The sequence below is a fragment of the Telmatherina bonti genome, assembly GCF_933228915.1.
Source record: "Telmatherina bonti genome assembly, chromosome: 4".
Taxonomy (NCBI): Eukaryota; Metazoa; Chordata; class Actinopteri; order Atheriniformes; family Telmatherinidae; genus Telmatherina; species Telmatherina bonti.
Genome location: NC_136622.1, coordinates 28,148,213 through 28,166,785, shown reverse-complemented (window position 1 = coordinate 28,166,785; position 18,573 = coordinate 28,148,213). Strand labels below are relative to the sequence as shown.

The 18,573-nt window shown below is 41.3% G+C and overlaps 1 protein-coding gene across 1 annotated transcript; it reads left to right on the top strand.

Annotated features, from left to right (window-relative positions):
• The first annotated feature begins 1,269 nt into the window (after nt 1-1,269).
• Nucleotides 1,270-18,020, top strand: LOC306754629 (uncharacterized protein). Its single transcript, XM_079238653.1, has 3 exons — nt 1,270-1,464; nt 15,622-17,363; nt 17,554-18,020. Exons 2-3 carry the CDS (start codon nt 15,780-15,782, stop codon nt 18,016-18,018), a joined length of 2,049 nt encoding a protein of 682 aa, XP_079094779.1. The 5' UTR covers nt 1,270-1,464; nt 15,622-15,779; the 3' UTR covers nt 18,019-18,020.
• The last annotated feature ends 553 nt before the right edge of the window (nt 18,021-18,573 follow it).

Below are 18,573 nucleotides of genomic sequence, written 5' to 3'. Positions count from 1 at the left end.
TATCATTCAGCTTTTTTCCACAGCTGAAGTTTTCTGCTGCTGTTTGAACAACCATGAAACAGCACATGTCCTCCTAGATTTCCCTGACATTGTTAAGCAGATTGCTCGGATTAGGCTATAGTTAATGATCATGATTTGTACAGTCAACATTTCCTCTACCCAGGTTTCATCAGTTCCTATACCAAGACAATAGCACAAAAGGGACAAAAAGTAATTATATAGTTATTATTCAGAATAAGCAAAGAGACAGAACAACTGTCTCTTTCTGTTTCAGTTTGAATTGATGGATTTACATATGTAAGGCTATTTAAAGAAAACTGTTTTAAAAGTTTCAAAAGTTTAAAAGTGTAATTATGAGGTAGCACATCAGAAAACTATAATATTTAAGACCCTAATGTCATTTGTGTTCCCATGTAGTGTCTTTAATTAATAAATAACTTACATAGTTGTCTCTGGGAGATAAAGAAAACTTCCCTTTAAAGGTTAACTGGGGCTCTCAAGTACAGTAAAAAGAGCATATGACTTTTTGCTACATTGCACAGGACATTCCCATACCTCGCAGTGATTTCACAAAAAACATGTGTCTGTGTGTTCTTTTGTGGTTTCATGCCTGAAAGAAAAGCACGTGATGACATGGCACGCAGATCATGAAGAAGTGATTAAACTAAAAAGAGAACTGTCTTGTTATGACTGTGTTAAAAAAAAACTCTTAGTGTGTCAGATTTGACCAGCTGGTATTACACTTCACCTGCTGCAGCGTGTCAATGCCTAGTGATTATGTTTAGCTCTCTCACCTACAGAGCTGTAGCAAGCACACCTTTTCCATCATCTGCGAGGACTGTGATTGGCTGATGGGTAAAGAGGCTGAGGTGTTGCAGCAAATAGCACAGTCTGTGGGCTGGTCTCTTCTGCAGCTCCAGGGAGGTTAATGAGTGAAGCCACTGGGCTGTCAGCCAAACATGAGCAGCAATGCTCCCACAATGAGCCTGACTGTATTACCACTGAGCTCTGTCTAATTATACACTCCCAGCGAGGAAGGGAGAGACAGAGAGCATATTAGGCAGGGGAAAGAAAAAAAGTTATCAAATGTCCCTGTGTGTCATAGCGACATACTAAGACAGATGAGTGAAGACTGAAGTTGTAAGAGTGAGATAGAAGGTGTGTGGTAGTTAGAAGGAAAGAAGGGAGGACGGGGGGGGGGAGGTTTGGAGAGATCAGGCAAGCTGGGGAGAGAAACAGAGCGCGCTCAGAGGGAGATACAGAGAGAGAGAGAGAGAGAGAGCAAAGAGGCGTTTAGAGAGTGAGAAGGAGGAGAGGCAGGAATAGGATGAAGGGAGGGAAGGCTGAGCAGTAGAGAGGAGGAAAAGACTCGCAGTCTCAAAACTGGATATTTCTATGTGCCTGCGGCCGCCTGATCCAATGAGTAAACTCTCAGATACCTGCTACGCAAAGGCACCCAGTGAGGTATGTGACCACAGCACTTCCTCCTCTGAGGAACAGCACTTCCTCCTCTGAGGAAGTGCTGTGGACCTAAAATAATCTCACATGTGTGCATGTGAGAGATTGTGTGTGTGTGTGTGTGTGTGTGTGTGTATGTGTGTGTGTGTAAGAGAGAGAGAGCAAGAGCGCAAAGGTGTGTTGGCAACTTTGAAAGGCAGTGTAAACAATGTGTGTGTGTGGGTGGGTGTGTGTGTCTATGTGTGTATGATCAGAATGGTATTCATTTGGTTCTGGAGGCATTTTGAGAGTAAACTGAGATACTTAAGACAAGAAAAATCATGTTTAAATTGTTTTTGGGAGTAAATGGATGTGTTGCACAGTTGCATGCAAGTCAGTTTGTGTGGGGGTGTTTGTGTGCACGGTTGACAATAACAGTAAGCAATAAGTGTGTGAACCATAGGGAGAGTGTGACTGATCGAGAATGAAGGAGTGTGTGAGGAAGACAGACAGAGGGAGAGGTGGAGGTTTATCACTCAGCCTGACGGCAGATCAGGGCTTTCAGAATTAGAGCAGTGGGCTTAAATAGCCCTGGTCCAGAGATAGCCAGGGGCCCACAAGGAGCCCGCTCAAATTGGTAAGGATGAGTATGTGATTGGAGAGGGTGGCATTAGTCCAGCTGGGGAAATTTTTGGACTGAGTTAGAATAAGGAAGGAGGAAGGAAAATAAGCTGTGCAGATGTTTGAGGCAAGACTTAGAACGGTCTCATGCTGGCGAGCATGCCAGCATGACATGCATCAGACATCTTTGATCTAACTTCTTGATTCACCAGCGTTCAGAACACATGAGAAACCATTCAGTTATATATATATATATATATATATATATATATATATATATATATATATATATATATATATATATATATATATATATATATATATATATATATAACTATAACCCTGAATTGGATTAAGCGGTTAGGAAAATGAATGAATCAATGAATGAACTTCCTATTGCCCCTTTTTTAACTGTTTAACAATGTATTTATTGCCCCTTTTTTAACTGTTTAACAATGTATTTATTGCCCCTTTTTTAACTGTTTAACAATGTATTTGCACCAAAGGAGTATCTGTGTTTGTAGCTCTGCTAGAGACAACACAGAGATCCCTGCTCATTTCTCACCATTTTAAATGGAGACACACTTCACCAATTAGCGCACAATTATGATATCTGTACATCTATTTCTGCTCCAGCAGGCACTGTCCTTCTGCTGCAGTGACAACCTATAAGCTGCATATAGGAGCATTTAACAGGTTCAAACTGTTCTCAGCTATAGACGTCTCTCAAGTGAGGCATTCACCATTCGTCCCTGCTGACATAATTCACTTATTTCAATTATAAGGATGGTCTGCTGGAGTGTACAGGAAGTCTTATGTCTGTGTGAGACTGAGTATCTAGAAATGCCTGCTTTGAGATCACAATGGCAAAGTGGGTTTGATCTGTGACAAGCAGTTTTAGCTTTAGATGTTGGATCCGTCCCTTGCATGTTGAAGCAAGGATTCCCTGGCGCACCAGGAGAAATTTATGTAAGGTAAGTTGCTCTAGTTGTAGTCTGGTTGCTTCAAAGCCTGGTTCAGCTGCCTTCATTTTGGAGTCACTGTAACTTTCTCATGTGTGTGCCTGGAGCTTCATTATAGCCTTTTATAATTTGCTCTTCAATGACTGAATGATTTAAATCATAAATGAGTTAGTATGTGTAGTTCGATATCATTTGGGAAACTGAAGCAAAACTATTCTATGAGAGTGAAATGAAAAATACATCCACTGTTTCTTGTGTCATCCTGAAGAGGAGAACAGGCCTCTTGTGGGAGAAGGTTGAGTGGCTGCTGGCCCTTTAAGAGGTCTATTTTTACAGGGGCACACTCATGCATGGAGTGAGGCAGTAGCACACAGAGACTGTATCTGCACTGCCTTACTTCTGTGACTCCACACAGCACATCCTGCAGGACCATACCCTTATGACTGACAGACTCTCAGAAAACTTGTGCAGTCCGAAGAGGAGCTAAAAAGGGTGTGAAAAATCATCAAAACTGAAAGTTACTCAGTTTTTTACCTGCCAAGGAGAAGCAACTCTTTTTCAAGTGGGTCTCTCTGAAGTCTAAAAGTGATAGTGAGTGGGAGCTTGCAGTAAAGGCACCCTTATGCACACTGTGCACAAAAGCGCCAAGATTCCCACATACTTGTTTTGATATGCAGATAGCTATGAAAGAAATCTGAAAACATTCATGCCCCCTTCTTACAAACACATAATACACTTTAGTTTATTTACACCTACACACTCCTCGAAAGAAACCACATAAATGAGGACATTTCAGAACATTTCTACACAAACACATACCCGCACACTCAGAGGTGCTGTTCACCCACGTGAAAAAAAAGGGAAAAAAATTACTTATACATCCTCAATATCTGGACCTAAAATAATCTTCTTCTTATGCAATAGCATGTTATATAATGCATGGCCTGTCATTATCACAGCACTCCTTCACGCCCTGCTGTGCCTCTCCACCTACAGCACCATGCAGACAGGCAGACACGCACACACACACACCCTGCACCTTGTGTTAGCAGTCATATACTCTACTCTAGCACTCTCACCCACGCTGAGTGTATGCTCTCAAACAGCTACCCAGATGAGTGAGAGGGAAAGACAAGAGAAGGAGACCATGAGTGGGTGAGGTGGGGAGAGCGAAAGTGAAAGACAAAGAGAGGAAAAACTTGAAGAGTGAACCGTACATTCATGCTGAGATACGGATTTGCATGATTACATGAATCTAAGCGTGTGTTGCTTATATTTCTGTAATATTCAGTTCTGTATGTTAACTGGAGACGCCAGTCTTTCAGTCAGTGGAACTCACTTGTAGGTGGAGCAGTTTTGCAAGTTAATGGACCTGCATAACCTTTAACAGGTGTTTGTTATTTTTTTAACCACACTGTTCCCTCCTTCCTTAGAAAGCAAGGACGGGATGATCACATTCATTGTTGCTAATAGTCACACCCATTGGCAAACACAGGCTTACATGTTTTTGCCTGTCTTGCATGTCATCCTCTCACACAACAGACAAAAAAAGCTGTGCTGCCCTTTTATAAACTGGTTCTGCCCATCATTTAATTGAGAAAATAATTTGCACATTGATGAAAAATCATTAGTCGACTCATGACAACAAAACAGCTATAGTGCTCACTGGATCAACTACAAATTTCCTGAACTTCACTGGACGGAGGACACGCCATTCTCTTTGTCATTTTGAAGCCTGATGATGATGTATAAAGTGTCTCTGACATGTTGGTTCACAATGTACTGTAGATAAATAGAACTGGAATAAGATCTGATGACTGGAATGGTTAATCACATAACTTGTATTATTTTTATAGTCAGCGAAACAGTGATTTTCATTCCTCTGTGGATAGGGCATAGTCATTATGGCAGAAACCTTTGTCATCAGTTGAAAAATAATAAATAATAAAAAAAATAATAACTTTTAGTTCATTTGCAATGCCTTTCCTACAAGGGAACCTAAACCATGTGTCTAAAATACATGAGCAACATAACAGATCAATAGCATCCCTTTTCTTTTTTTGATCAACATTTTATTTTTTATGAATACAAGCATATATATATATATATATATATATATATATATATATATATATATATATATATATATATATATATATATATATATATATATATATATATATATATATATATATATATATATTGACAATTTATATTTATTTCAGACAGGTCAAAAATACTTACACAATCACATATGTGTTTTCATATATACACACATACATACACATACATATATACATATACATACTGACATGCATACCTTCATACATTCAGACATCTACCAATACCTCATGAATAGACAAGTACAAAAAGAAGAAAAACTATATTTTTTAATATTTTTGTTGGACTTGGATTTTCTCTTGTATTTTATTTTCCAATTACATATATTTTTCTTCTCATTGGCTGTTTTGTTAATTTATAAATTAGCTTACCTTAACATACCTTAAACAATATTTTGTGATTTTCATGATGACATAGCCATTTTTCCTTTGCAGAGCCTAAATTTTAACAATTTAAATATTCAAAAGAGGTCTGCTTTATCTCAACCCACAACTGTGTCTTCAAATCCACAATTAACCTGCCTCCTTTCAATTCAAGTCAACTCTATTTGTATAGTGCCACTTCACAACAATGTTGTCACAGGGCACTTTACATACACACATTATTTCAAGCCACTTCATACACAGCCTATAATAGAAACCAACTGATTGCATTGAATCATGACTTCGATCCAATCCCCCATCCTGAGCCTGCACGAGGCGACAGTGGGAAGGAAAAAACCTTTCAGCAGGAAGAAAACCTCCAGCAGAACCAAGCTCAGGGAGGGCAGCCATCTGCCTCGACTGGTTTGGAGGGGTGTGGACAAAAAAAAAAAGTATAGTGAAATTTCTTGGAGACTTTGCTAATAATGAATTCATCCTGTGTTTATGTCATTTTGTAATCAGTCAGAGAAACCTGTGTAGCCACACTCCCCAGATCAGCACTCTCCAAGTTGACTTGCTTTGAGAATTGGCTTGGGAAGCTTAACACAGGAGCCAGGAGTGTGATGAATAATCCCAAACAGACGCAAGTGTTTGAACACAGCTGACACGGTGCCAGACTACTTTAAGGTGACAGACACACCTGTCGTTCAAGGTGTCCCATGAGACGAAGGTGCCACAAGGTACTAAGTTACCCACAAAGCATACACACTAAAATCCACTTGCTGTATGTGTGAATTAAAGACCTGTGTATGTATCTGAATGCATGTGTGTGGTAATGTGCAGGCATGATCATCCAATATTTCAGTTATCTGTGGATATTCTTCGCTCTTTGTGCTTACACAGATCATTTCCCTTGGCCTTGACTTGCTAACCTTTGTGTATGAGGGAGCAGTATGTTCTCCTCCTCCTCCACACTTCATCTACAATAGGGGTCAGCAACCTTTAAACTCAGCCTCCCACTACTTACACCCACAGTGATTCAGCCAGGCCTGCCTTTCTCCCTGCTGGAGTCGATGCAACTAAGTCTGCTCCCTCTTTATGGCAGGCGCTATATGCATAAATGTAACAGATTGCACAGTATTGGTTTTTGTATCACTGTACAGAAAGTGTAACATCTGAGACATCCTGTAGCCTATTGCATCAATAGTGCTGTGAAAGACTGTCCTGAAATCGGATGCATTTTACCGTTATCTACCCTTGCAAGTCACATTATTCTTGCTTTTTTTTATTTTACTTGCACCGCATTAAAATCCCTCAACAGAAAATCTTCCTATAAGATGATTTGTCTCTTTTTTTGTTATTATAAGGAAACATGCAATAAAGGTTCTCTTAGAAGTGGAGTTGGCTCACCTTATTTAATTTACAAACTATTAATCTCACTTAATCATATTTCCATATATAATTCTGAAACCATTATGAAGAGCAGCACAAGCAATGCTGTGAGTTAATAACAGTTGAGTGTGTGTGTGACTGGATGGCAGATTTTATGTGGGAGGGGTTGTAGAGCAGCAGCAATAATGGCAATGTATAGCAATGTTGCCTTGAATACCAGAGGAGACAAAAGTTTGTAAAGGCAGTCTAGACAGTCTATCTGAAAGCGATTGCTACTTAAACCACCAGTGAGAGACCTGGCTATATTTTCTCCTTGGAGATGCTGTGTTTGCTTCCAGCTTGCTGACATTTCAATGCTGAACCCGATAACCAACAGACACCCACTTTGACTGGGGACAGCACCAAAAACAACGTATCATTGAAATGAAAAGTAGCCATCTATTCTTTAATCTCACATACATGTTCTGCACTCTTTCTGGCTGTTATTGACCCATTTTCACCACTTTCACCCCACTTGTAAGCTGGTGATCTCATAGCATGATCACATCAAAAAAGCTCTGGCTTTTCACAAACCAGAGAGAAGAAATTTTGCCAGCATAAAGAAGGTTCTCTTGTGAAAAGTTGGGAAGCTAATTTAAGAAAGAAGCAAGCTGCTAGAATAGAAATAGAAAAAGCATGACTGTGCATCAGAGTGTGACATCACTACTGTTGCACAAGCTGTTGTCACAAAACCTATAGTGGCATATTTGAAGTTTATTTAGTGTGTTTTACACCTTTGTAATGCAAACATTGCCTGAAAACTGAAACCAAAGTCAGCTCTTTGTGGTTTTAATTAAAGATTGTTCAGATGCTGCAAAGGAGGCGAATTATCAGACTGAGACAATGGAAAAAGTAAAAATGAAACTCCGATCAGAAGGCACTTAAATGTCAATGAATGACAATAACATAACACCCGCCCATGAAAATGTCAGCTTCAAAAATACTTGAATAATTGTTGAACATGTTCTATGCTGTCCCGTGTTTGCACAAGAAAAAAGCAAAACTTGCGAAAAGTAAGGAAAAAATTGTGAGAGGAATACTGCGGCTGTATGCTTTGGGCAGAGAAAAAGGAGAACGAGGTGGAGGAATTTTTGCTGGTGCTGACTGGCTGACCTGCATGTAATTAGTCAAGTCATATTTTTAACTGATATTGCGTAAAAGCCAGCTTAAGGAGCCATAGCTGCCCTATTTATACCCTAGGGGCTAATGGCCTGTACCACTACACAGGGGGATTTCCTCCCAGAACTATACTAAGCCAGCCTTAGGCCGTACCAGTTGGGATTCACAGGGATTAACCCAGCAATACATTACAGGACTCACGCCGAAGTCTGAATTACTCACACTGCTGGAGTTTCTTCTCTCAGATCTGCGCTCAGTGTTCAACACTGTCTGTTTTCAGCTTAGAGGATGCTGTGTTGTCTTTATTTTGTGGAACTTAAGCACTGTTGACCTTATTCTGAATTGATGATTGCTTTTTGCTCGTGTAATTGTGTGCATGCATGTATGTGTGTGTCATCAGGATGTGGGGTGGGGCAATAGTAACTCCTGAGCCATAAGCCAATCTTCATTGTAGTTGAGCCTGTTGTGGGCAGGGCTGCTGGCTCATCCTGCTGAACAATGGGTCAGGGCCCTGAAGGCTGACCTGGCCTTTTGCCCAATAAGCCATCGCCCATATCACCCTGTCCTTTTATCAGCTTAGCCTGGCTCCTTGCAGCGTAAGCCGTCACCGTAGTACTCCCCTCCTCCCCACAACTCCTCCCTCAATCATTACATCACTCCAACTATCTATCTATCTATCTATCTATCTATCTATCTATCTATCTATCTATCTATCTATCTATCTATCTATCTATCTATCTATCTATCTATCTATCTATCTATCCAACTATCTATCTATCTATCTATCTATCTATCTATCTATCTATCTATCTATCTATCTATCCATCTATCTATCTATCCATCTATCCAGGCTCCAGCCCATCACCCTCTCCTCTACTCTTCCGTCTGTTCAGATCTGTTACATTCAGCAACAAATTTTTGCTGCATCAGACGTCCATCATAGATCTCCCACTCAGTCTGAAACGTGATCGGACATCCAATACAAGGCTACACATCAGGAAGGGTAAAGAGAGAAAAAAAGAATCCAATGGACATTTTATTCTGATTAAAGATCACAAAGAGCAGCAGTAAAATGTTCCCCGAAGCCTCACCTGTAGAGGCCTTTGCTTTTTTTTTTTATGTTTCCTCTGCCACAATTTGTTGAGTGCTATCTGACTTTTATGACCTTCATTGTCAAAGTCTGACCCTGTTTGTGTATGTGTGTGTTTGCGTACATGTGGAAGGATTGTATAATGCAACTACAGAGAGCAAGACAGACAAAAACAGGAGGGATGGAGGATGAAAATACACCAAATGATTCTGTGGTGCCATAAGTGAATAAAGGCACAGTGTGATTCTGTAGTGTGTGTAATTTGTTGCTGGATTGTACAAGTCTGCTTTTTTTTTTTGTCTCTCTGTGTGTCTTTGAAAGGACGACGAATTGCTTTTAGAGTGATGAAAGAACATTGCTTTCAACCCCTCTCAACCCTGGGCTTGTTTCTTTACTGATAGGTCTCTTGATTTCTTGCTGTGAATGAACATTAAACCGCTCTCACCAATACAGTTCTAATAAGCCAAACCAGCCATACCGACACACTCCACTGTTACCGACTGAATCACTGAGGCATATCAGTCAGCGCTCCCCTGCAGTGCTCCTGTTTGTGTATGCGCCTGTATGAACGTGTGTTTCTGTGTGTGTATGCACAAAAGAGTGCTCTTGCGCTCATATAAAGTCAAATCAAATGTGTTCATAAAAGCTCTTTTAACAAGCAGGTTTGTCACAAAGTGCTTTGATGAGAACAAAGGACACAAATTCAGATGAAACTGCAGATAAACAAAGACAGCAAAAGTAGTATGTCTCTGTGTGTGTGTGTGTGTGTGTGTGTGTGTGTCTGTGTGTGCATGCGTTTGTGTGTATGTGTGTTGTTGATGGATGTGAGGTTTAGTTTTGAGTCAGAGGCAGCAGCAAAAGCCTAAGTCTGAGAGTGTGTGTAGGATGAGCCTCCTACCACGTCCCTCCCTGTCTCTCATCAACTGTTTCTCTGCCTCCCCTCATTCACTCCCTTTCTTTTATGTGTCCACATGTCTTCTGAAAATTGTTTACCAGGGACCAAGATTAATGATTTGATTATGTTTCGTGCTGAAACATGGTTTTAACTGGATGCATCTCTTTGGTAAAATAGATAATATAATACAAAGACAGAACACAGTCAGAATATGTGATCTGTATGGTCTGCCTATCCTTGACTGTGGACATTTGTCTGCATATATATATATATATATATATATATATATATATATATATATATATATATATATATATATATATATATATATATATATATGAGTGTGTGTACGTATGCATGTCTGTATTCCTCACAGTGATTAAAGCAAGTGGGCGGCAGCAGCAACTGGTCTGCCTGTGTGGCTCTGCATAGCAGACATGTTTCTCACTGCTAGATATTACTCATTTCCTCAGCCCTTTGCACACAAAAGCATACACACACTCTCTCTTGATACACACAGAGACACGCACACACACACATGCTCACATGCACAACAGACGCAGAGACGGATAGCGGGCACACAGTTTTTTCCTTCAGTTTGGTGGGCTTGCTGGTTTTATTTCATGCGTTCAGAGATCAGAGGCAGAATGTAGCTTGAGGCTGCTGATATCTGCGGGTCTTGTACAGTGCAGGAGCACTGTAGCACAGTAAGGAGCTGTGGAGTAGGTTGACTCTCTGGGAGGACTAGAATATGAATGACTGCCAACTCTGGGATGTCTCCTCAGGCTGCACTAAGGTCAGTCTCGCATCGCATCAAAACAGATACAACTCCATCAACCTGACTTTGTGCTTACGCTGTCTTTGGGATAAGAGATGCTGTTTGCTTCTCTGTAGCATAGGTCTATTATGTTAGGTGTAATCAATAGAAAATTTTGCCAAACTAGTCAGTTTTTCCGAGGTTTGAAATCATGAGTAATATAGTGCAGTACCTGTCATAATTTTTTTATTAAAATCTCATTTGAAAGTGGTTCCAAACTTTGGACTAGTGGTGTATGTTTGATGGTTCTCCTGAGAGGGAAAAGAAGTGAAAAGGCGGGATTGATATAGAGCAGATAGAGAGGAGTTATTTTGAAGCTAAGAAAAATGCACTTTGCATTTTAATAGTGAATAAAACACAATCTAAAAACCAAATATTGTTTTTTACAGCTAATTAAGAAAAAGAATTTAGAAAAGAAATATTTATCAAAGGAATCTATGCTTACATATTGTTTCCAAAGAATTAGTTTGTACAATTTCCAGATGTTGTCTATTATTTAATTTTTATTTTTTTTTTGGAAGGACATAACATTATGTTGCCTGTGAACCGTCTGTGTAAATATGTTCAAAATGTTCAATACAACAACAGCTCCAGCTAAACTCAAGCTCTGCTTCCATGTCTGCACAGTGTAGGAGTTTTCAGTAAGGAAGCATTTTTCTTCAAACTCCTCCACATTCACAATTGTTTTCCTTATTTGGTTTTACTTTCTTGGCAAGTTTATAGCTGGTGTATTTGCATAGGTCTATTTGTCTAACAGTGGCTCAGGTGGCAGAGCAGGTCATCCAATGACGTTCTCAGCTACAGTACGCTTATATGAGTAACACATTTGACAGAAATAAGGTTTCTTTATAATAATTAACCCATTATAGGGCACTCAATGAAATACCTTGAAGTAAGAGATTTTTACCTAAAATTGTCCTTCTGGTATGTACCAAGACCTCCATTCTGTTGTTACATTAACAAAAAAATAAATAAAATAGTTTCATGCTGAAAATGAAAGAAAATGAAGTGATCAAAAATAGTCACTTGCCCCATAAAGGGTTAACTCTTTTTTGGGGAAATGACCATATCTGATCACTTCATTGGACATGCAAAATCTGTGCGTGATCGTCCATGAAAGCATAGATACACACTAAGTTCTCCACGCCAGTCGTCAAGCATCAGGTTACATTCCCGCTAGTTCAATGAGATCTACCTTCAGGATTAAATTATAAAAATAATTCTTTATAATCACCACTGAATACCGTATAACTTTTCTTATTTTAGAAAAAAATAATGTTTTGAGGTTTTAAAGTCTTGTAACAGCCTCTGATATTATGAAAAACACTCTTTTCGATTGTAAAAAATGTAAATGTCCAAGTTTTTTGTTAAGTGCCTGATAAAGGGTTAATAATTTTAATTAAAATACAGAACAGAAAAAGGTTCCCTAGTTTGAATCTCAGCTATGGGCCTTTTTCTGTGGAGGTTTTCCCCATATTATGATGGGATTCTCTTTGGCTTCCTCTCACCATCCACAAATATGCATATTTGGTTAATTAGTGATTCTAAATTGACTGTAGGTTAAAGTGTGAACATGAACGGTTATAATAAATATAAATATTATTTATATTTTATTAATATATAATATAGATATAATATAAATATTATTAAAGGCCACAACCACCAGTGTAAACTGACCTTTACCTGGGTAAGCCTCAGAATCCTAAGTGCAAGTCAGTGCAGCATGTAATGTACTTCTGTATGTTGTTCTACAGCACTCTACCACATTCTTGCTCATAATGCAGCATTCATACAGCAGCATCTGATGGGCTGCTGTCCATGTAGGTGTTATTTGTCTATCTAAACTGTTTATGTCTTATAAGGAGGACACAAAAGTCATAAAAGCACCAGATGCGATGACTGTGCCAAGTTAAACACACAACAATGCTGACAAACAATGATGGAACTTGCGATTTGGCTCCAAGCAAGATTTTGTCGTTATGAATGAAGCGTAAGCATTTGTGCAACAGCGATTAAAGCCATACTGTGTAGGATCATCTGAAGAAAACAACTGTTTATTAAAAGAAAATCATTGGCCGTTAGCTTTTAAGACTTGTCTTTAGATTTTACATTAGATAACACATTTAATTGTAAAAATCACTTCATTATATCTGTAAATGTAGATATTTAAATGTAAATAAAGTCATTTACTTGGGTTTACCCTGCTTCTTGCCCCATAGCAGATGAACTAGGCTTAACCCCATATGACCCTTAATGAAAAAGGCAGCAATTGAAAATGAACAAATGACAGAATAACCTTTAGTTATTCCTATTCTATACGTATTACTTTGGTAAAGTACCTTAGGAAATAATGGGAAGCTCAAGTGTTGAAAAAGAAAATGAAAGAATGATTTTGGTCTTACAGACTTCATAAATGTTTTAGTATGGGTCTTTCCCCAATTCTTTCTTTCTGGCATAAAACTGTAACAAAAGGTGGTTTTTGTTGATGTTCTTCTGAAATTGGTTAAAAAAAAAAAAATAAAAAATAAAAATGTTGGGATTAGTCTTCTTCATTTCCTATTGGTTTAATAAAAATAGCGGCGTTAAAAATGTTAATGCCAGATCAGTGATGCCCAGCACCTGCTCTTTTCCACACATCACTGGGAACTGGTTCAGAACAGATTGATCTTCATGTCATTAGATCAGAACATTTGCTTCCCGTGGTCTGACAGTCATTCAACTGGCTCTGAAACTCCACGTGCTGTCATGCTTTGGGAAAGGCTGACTTCTCAAGTGATGATAGTTTTGCTGTGTGTGTTACTTTTCTAAACAAGGCATTTGTCAATTTAATAAGAAATTCACCAATGATTACAAATGTAATTAATCTTGGACTGTGGAAGCTGGTATGCTTTTAATCACTTAAATGCTACAAAAATATACTTCCTCAGATGCATAGATGCTTAACTTTCGTTCTGAAGTCAGTTTCAGTATTGAGATCATAGCCATGCCAAATTCAACAGATATGCTCCTGTCAAATTACAGGAGGCACTGATTGGTTGGATTTATAAATTGGATTTATAAGCCCATTTACAAGTGTCAAAATACAAGAGTGGAATTTTTATGCATTTTATTTTTTCACACAAACAAATGCTCCAAACTGTGATTTGCTATATCAGTCTGAAGACAGACACATTTGTATTAAAATGGTTTTGAAACATATGAGAAGTTTAAAAGGAGAGAAAACCTTCTGCATGCACTGTTCAGTAGACATGCAGGCCTTCATATTCACAGTATCTATGGGGGGGCTAATAATTGTACATCATATCATTTTCATTAGTCTACTGAATCACATCTGTCCTGACAGTGCTTGAGATTAGAATTCCTCTTCTCACCACCCATGTTTTCAGTTTGCCACTCAGATGCACAAACAGCTTGGTCCACTTTAACACTTATTCTGTTTTTGGATATCGTCACTTGGTGAGCAACATTGTTCCCACTTCTCCTTAAAAGTATCCTCATCTAACCTCTCAAGCAGTTGGATGTATGTGCATATGTATGTGTGTGTGTGTGTGTGTGTGTGTGTGTGTGTGTGTGCGTGTATGTGGATCCAGTTGCTATGGTGACAGTGTGGCGGATGGTGAGACGGCAGGGAGTTGGTTGGCAGTTGACAGACTTGTGGGCGAGTGTGGGGCTGAGTGTCTGCTCGGTGTTGTGGTGCAGCAGCTGGATAAGTGATTGTGGAACAGCTGGACTTGCAGTGCTGCAACCCGTCATTTCGAACGAGCTCATTTAAAGCATTTGGAGAAGAATAAGTAGAACTCCCCCGCACTTCTCTCTGAATGAAACAAGGCAGCAAAATCTCTGACACATTTGAGGGCTCAAACACAAACACACACTCACAAAGACCGAAACAATTAAACACATTCACATATTTCCCAGAAAGAAAAACAAAACAAATGGCACATTTTCACAGACAAAGATGGCATAGATGTCTACACACACAACAGTCACACATATTTCCCCCACACCCCTGCTGTGACACCTAATTAATATGCAAAGACACATTTCTTACATCTACAACAACTGGTGGTAATATCAACAGTGTTTCTGTCAGCTTTTGGGTGGGTGGTGACCAGTTTTGCCTATTACTGGGGTAGTGTGTAGCTGCTTCGGGGAGTTCTTGTTTGTCTGTTGTCCATGTGTGCAGCTGAAAGAGAAGAGGTGAGGGGGTGTTAGTAGTAGCTTATATTGAATACAGAGAACACCCGAGGGTGTCGCGGGGGTGGTTCATGAAAGTGGTACAAAAAAGCATATCTACATATTCCAATCATCCCCCGAGAGTCAGAGATGAAAACTCTCCTGCTGTGAGGGGATCGGCGTGTGTGTGTGTGCACAGACACACATACTGTAGTGGCTCTGAACTTCATTGGCTGCAACATGTATTTTTAGCTTGCATGTAGGAGTAGTGTTTTTGAATGAAACAAGTAAGTTGGGTAGTTTCAGTCCCACCGCACGGCACATAGGTAATGACTAATTAGCAAAATCCATCAGAAAGCTGAAGAGTTTCTAACCTCTTTTAAGTAGCTTGGAAGATGGGGTGAGTAGCAGTTTCTCCCCATCCGTCTGACGTAGCCAAATATTTGTTTGTATGTTAGTCGGACCGTACTGATAACTAAGTTTTAACCGCGACTGGTGCCAGGGCCTGAAAGACTGTTCTTTTCTAATGTTCACATTTAATCTCTCCTACTTCTGTCCTTTCTTTCCCACCTTGTCTCATGTTTCTGTAGGTGAGTGGTGCTTCGGTACAAAAGCATCAACAGTGATCTGACAGTGATGCCGTGTATCAGCCTTCCCTTCTGTCTGCACCCCTCGTTCTCCCGTGAGGCCCATGTGACCTAGCCTACACCCACACACAGGGGGCCCCCACTGCTGCTGGAGCCCACCCATGAATCCCAGCCCTGACCGCAGCAAAGAGTGCCTCCCTCCCAAGAAGAGGGAGTCTCGGCAAGGATCAGCAGAACATCAGGTCCTGCTAGATGAGTTTAAACCCCCTGTTCCACTTCGGAGCCGATCCAGCACAGGGAGAGGGGAGGGAGGGAGGGAGGTCAGTAACAGGGACAGAGTCCTCTCTAACACAAACCCGCATCTCCTACATAGTCCTCCCCCCCTTCCTGCTCCAGCACCAGGCCTCCCCGTGCCCATGCTATGGCCCCTCAGCTACTCGCCCTCTGTTTCTCTTCCCCTTTTCCCTGGGCAGGTCAGCGAGCGGAGGAGCTCAGGGTCTCCAGCTTGGAGAGACGATCCTCTTGCCTCACCCCTGCCCCACCACTCTAGATGGCTTAGAGGGGAAGGTCCTCTGTCATTGCCACCCTCCCCGTCTTCTTCCGCATCATCCTCCTTTAAGACTCCCTTTCCAGCCAGTTCAAGAGAAATGTGGTCCTATATCAGTAGTGGGCGACGGGACTACAGTCCCTCTCTTTTCTCCCCTTCATACTTGTTTAGCCATCACTCTTTGTATCCACAGGACCCAAGTTTAGTGGAGGTTAGACACAGGTACTTGAACAAGAGGCCCAATGGCTTGGATGGGCCAGGCAGCAGGACTGCCTCAGCCACCCGACCCCTGCTCACAGGAGAATATGGAAATGATAGCAGCAGAACTAGGCTGGATATTAGTCCACACAGCGCTCATGCCAATGGTGGCCGGAGACACCAGGAGGATCTAACAGGCCGTGTGCACTCTGGAGGGGCATTTTTGTCAGACTCTCTTCTTCAAGAGGACTCTGAGCTACATTCCTCACTGCAGGACAGACATCTGCATGGGAAGAACAGCTCTACTTTACTATCCACCTCTCCCCATCTCCTTGGACCAGACTCCAGGACCAGCAGAGGGGGTCTTTTGGACCATCTGGGGGCCACACCAGCTGAAGCCCAAATCTACTACTCAGTGGGATCAGTAGGTCACCCCAGCCCTCAGGCCCAGGCTTACCCAATCTACAGCTCCTCAGGAACGCCTCCATACAACCTACAAAGAGAGCCAGGCCCAAGGCAGCACAATCTGAGGAACTCCCCACATTCACCTGTGGGTCTGCCAAATAACCATGATAGGTCACAAGGAGACCAGGACAGAGATCCAGAAAGAGATAAGGTCCTACAAAGAGACAGGGAAAGAGGAAAAGACAAAGAGAAGCAACTAAAACATGACAAAGACCAAGAAAGGGACAATGAGCGCGAGAGGCGGCATGACAGAGACAGAGGAAGAGACTCATCTCCTTCTCATCTTCACACCTCATCCCCAGCCCTTCGCCCATCTCCCCCTGCACTCCTACCTCACTTCACCAAGGGGTCCCTGATTGAGCTGGCCAGCGGACGGTTAAAGCGGGTGGAGGAGCTGCGGACGGAGGACTTTCTGAGGAGTGCAGACACATCCCCAGAGTTCCACCTCAGCACCTGCACTGTGCTGCTGATTTCCCCTAGCAGTACACAGGGCTTCAGCCATCTGCAGGTCCACCTCACAGACCGCAATACTCAGGTCAGATTTCTCCTGAGGTACATGTTTCTGCTTAGATTAGAGTAAAATGCATCTGCATTACAAAATAAAATGAAAACCGGCATTACAAAGAGTGTTAATCATAGTTTACACTGATGATTTAGTGATATTAAAAGACAGGCCTCCTAACTGACAAATGACAAACTTGTGGTTTTTTGGGGGTTTTTTTTAGGAGTTACTGAAGGTCTTGGTGGAGTACCCATTCTTTGTCCAGGACCGGGGCTGGTCTTCATGCTCTCCCCAGCGAACCACGCAGCTGTATGGCCTGCCTTGTCGCCAGCTCACAGAGGGGGATGTCTGCCTGGCCCTCACCCCTGCACCCAGCCAAACTCACCGAACACACACACGTACCAGCTCCAGAGCCCATCGCACACAACTCCCCTCCAGGTCTGCAGCGGAGACCAGCAGTTCACAAAGGGAGGAGATGCCACCTCCTCCTCCTCCTCCCCCTCTTCTTCACCAACCACCTCCTCCAGCACCAGCCCCTCTGTGCATGATGCCTAAGGAGCCTCCTGCTAAGGGGCTGCAGCATCCGCGCAAGCGGCGTTGGTCTGCACCAGACACCCTTCCCTCAGCTGGAACTGATGAAAGCCTCTTGGATTTACCTCATGGCTCCAAGCTAATGAAGTGGCAGTAGAAACTTGCACATGCATACTTACACATGCACATAAGCACACACACACCCTCCTTGTCTCTGTTGCATCTCACCAAGACAAACAATGGAGAGACTTCAAGGCAGGGTTGCAGGGAAGGAATGCAAAACAATAGAAAACGCAATTCACAGGTAGTCAGTCTAATCCACTGCAGTTTGCCACTGCTGAACCTCTCCCATCTTTCCTTTCCTTTCCTTTGCTTTCCTTTCCTTTCATTTCCTTTCCTTTCCTTTTCTTTGCTTTCCTTTCCTCTCCTTTCCTTTCCTCTCCCCTCCCCTCCTCTCCTCAGCACAACCCTAAGCAGCAGTTCAACGATATTTGGAAGACTTACAGACACACTGAGGACATTCAGTGAGACAATCAAGCACTTGTCTGTGTTCACTGTTTTTTTTTATGATTGTCCCACACACCTACTTAATGAAAGTATTTGCTGCAGGGGTAATTTTCAATCAGTGTTATGAAAGGAAACGCTATTGAAGATGTGCAGATATATATGAACAACAATTGACAATATATGTATACAATACAAATGTTATATA

Coding starts and splice junctions, on each gene's coding strand:
- LOC306754629 (XM_079238653.1), top strand. CDS start 15,780: ATGAATCCCAGCCCTGACCGCAGCAAAGAGTGCCTCCCTCCCAAGAAG. Junction 17,364..17,553: donor TCACAGACCGCAATACTCAG/GTCAGATTTCTC, acceptor GGTTTTTTTTAG/GAGTTACTGAAGGTCTTGGT.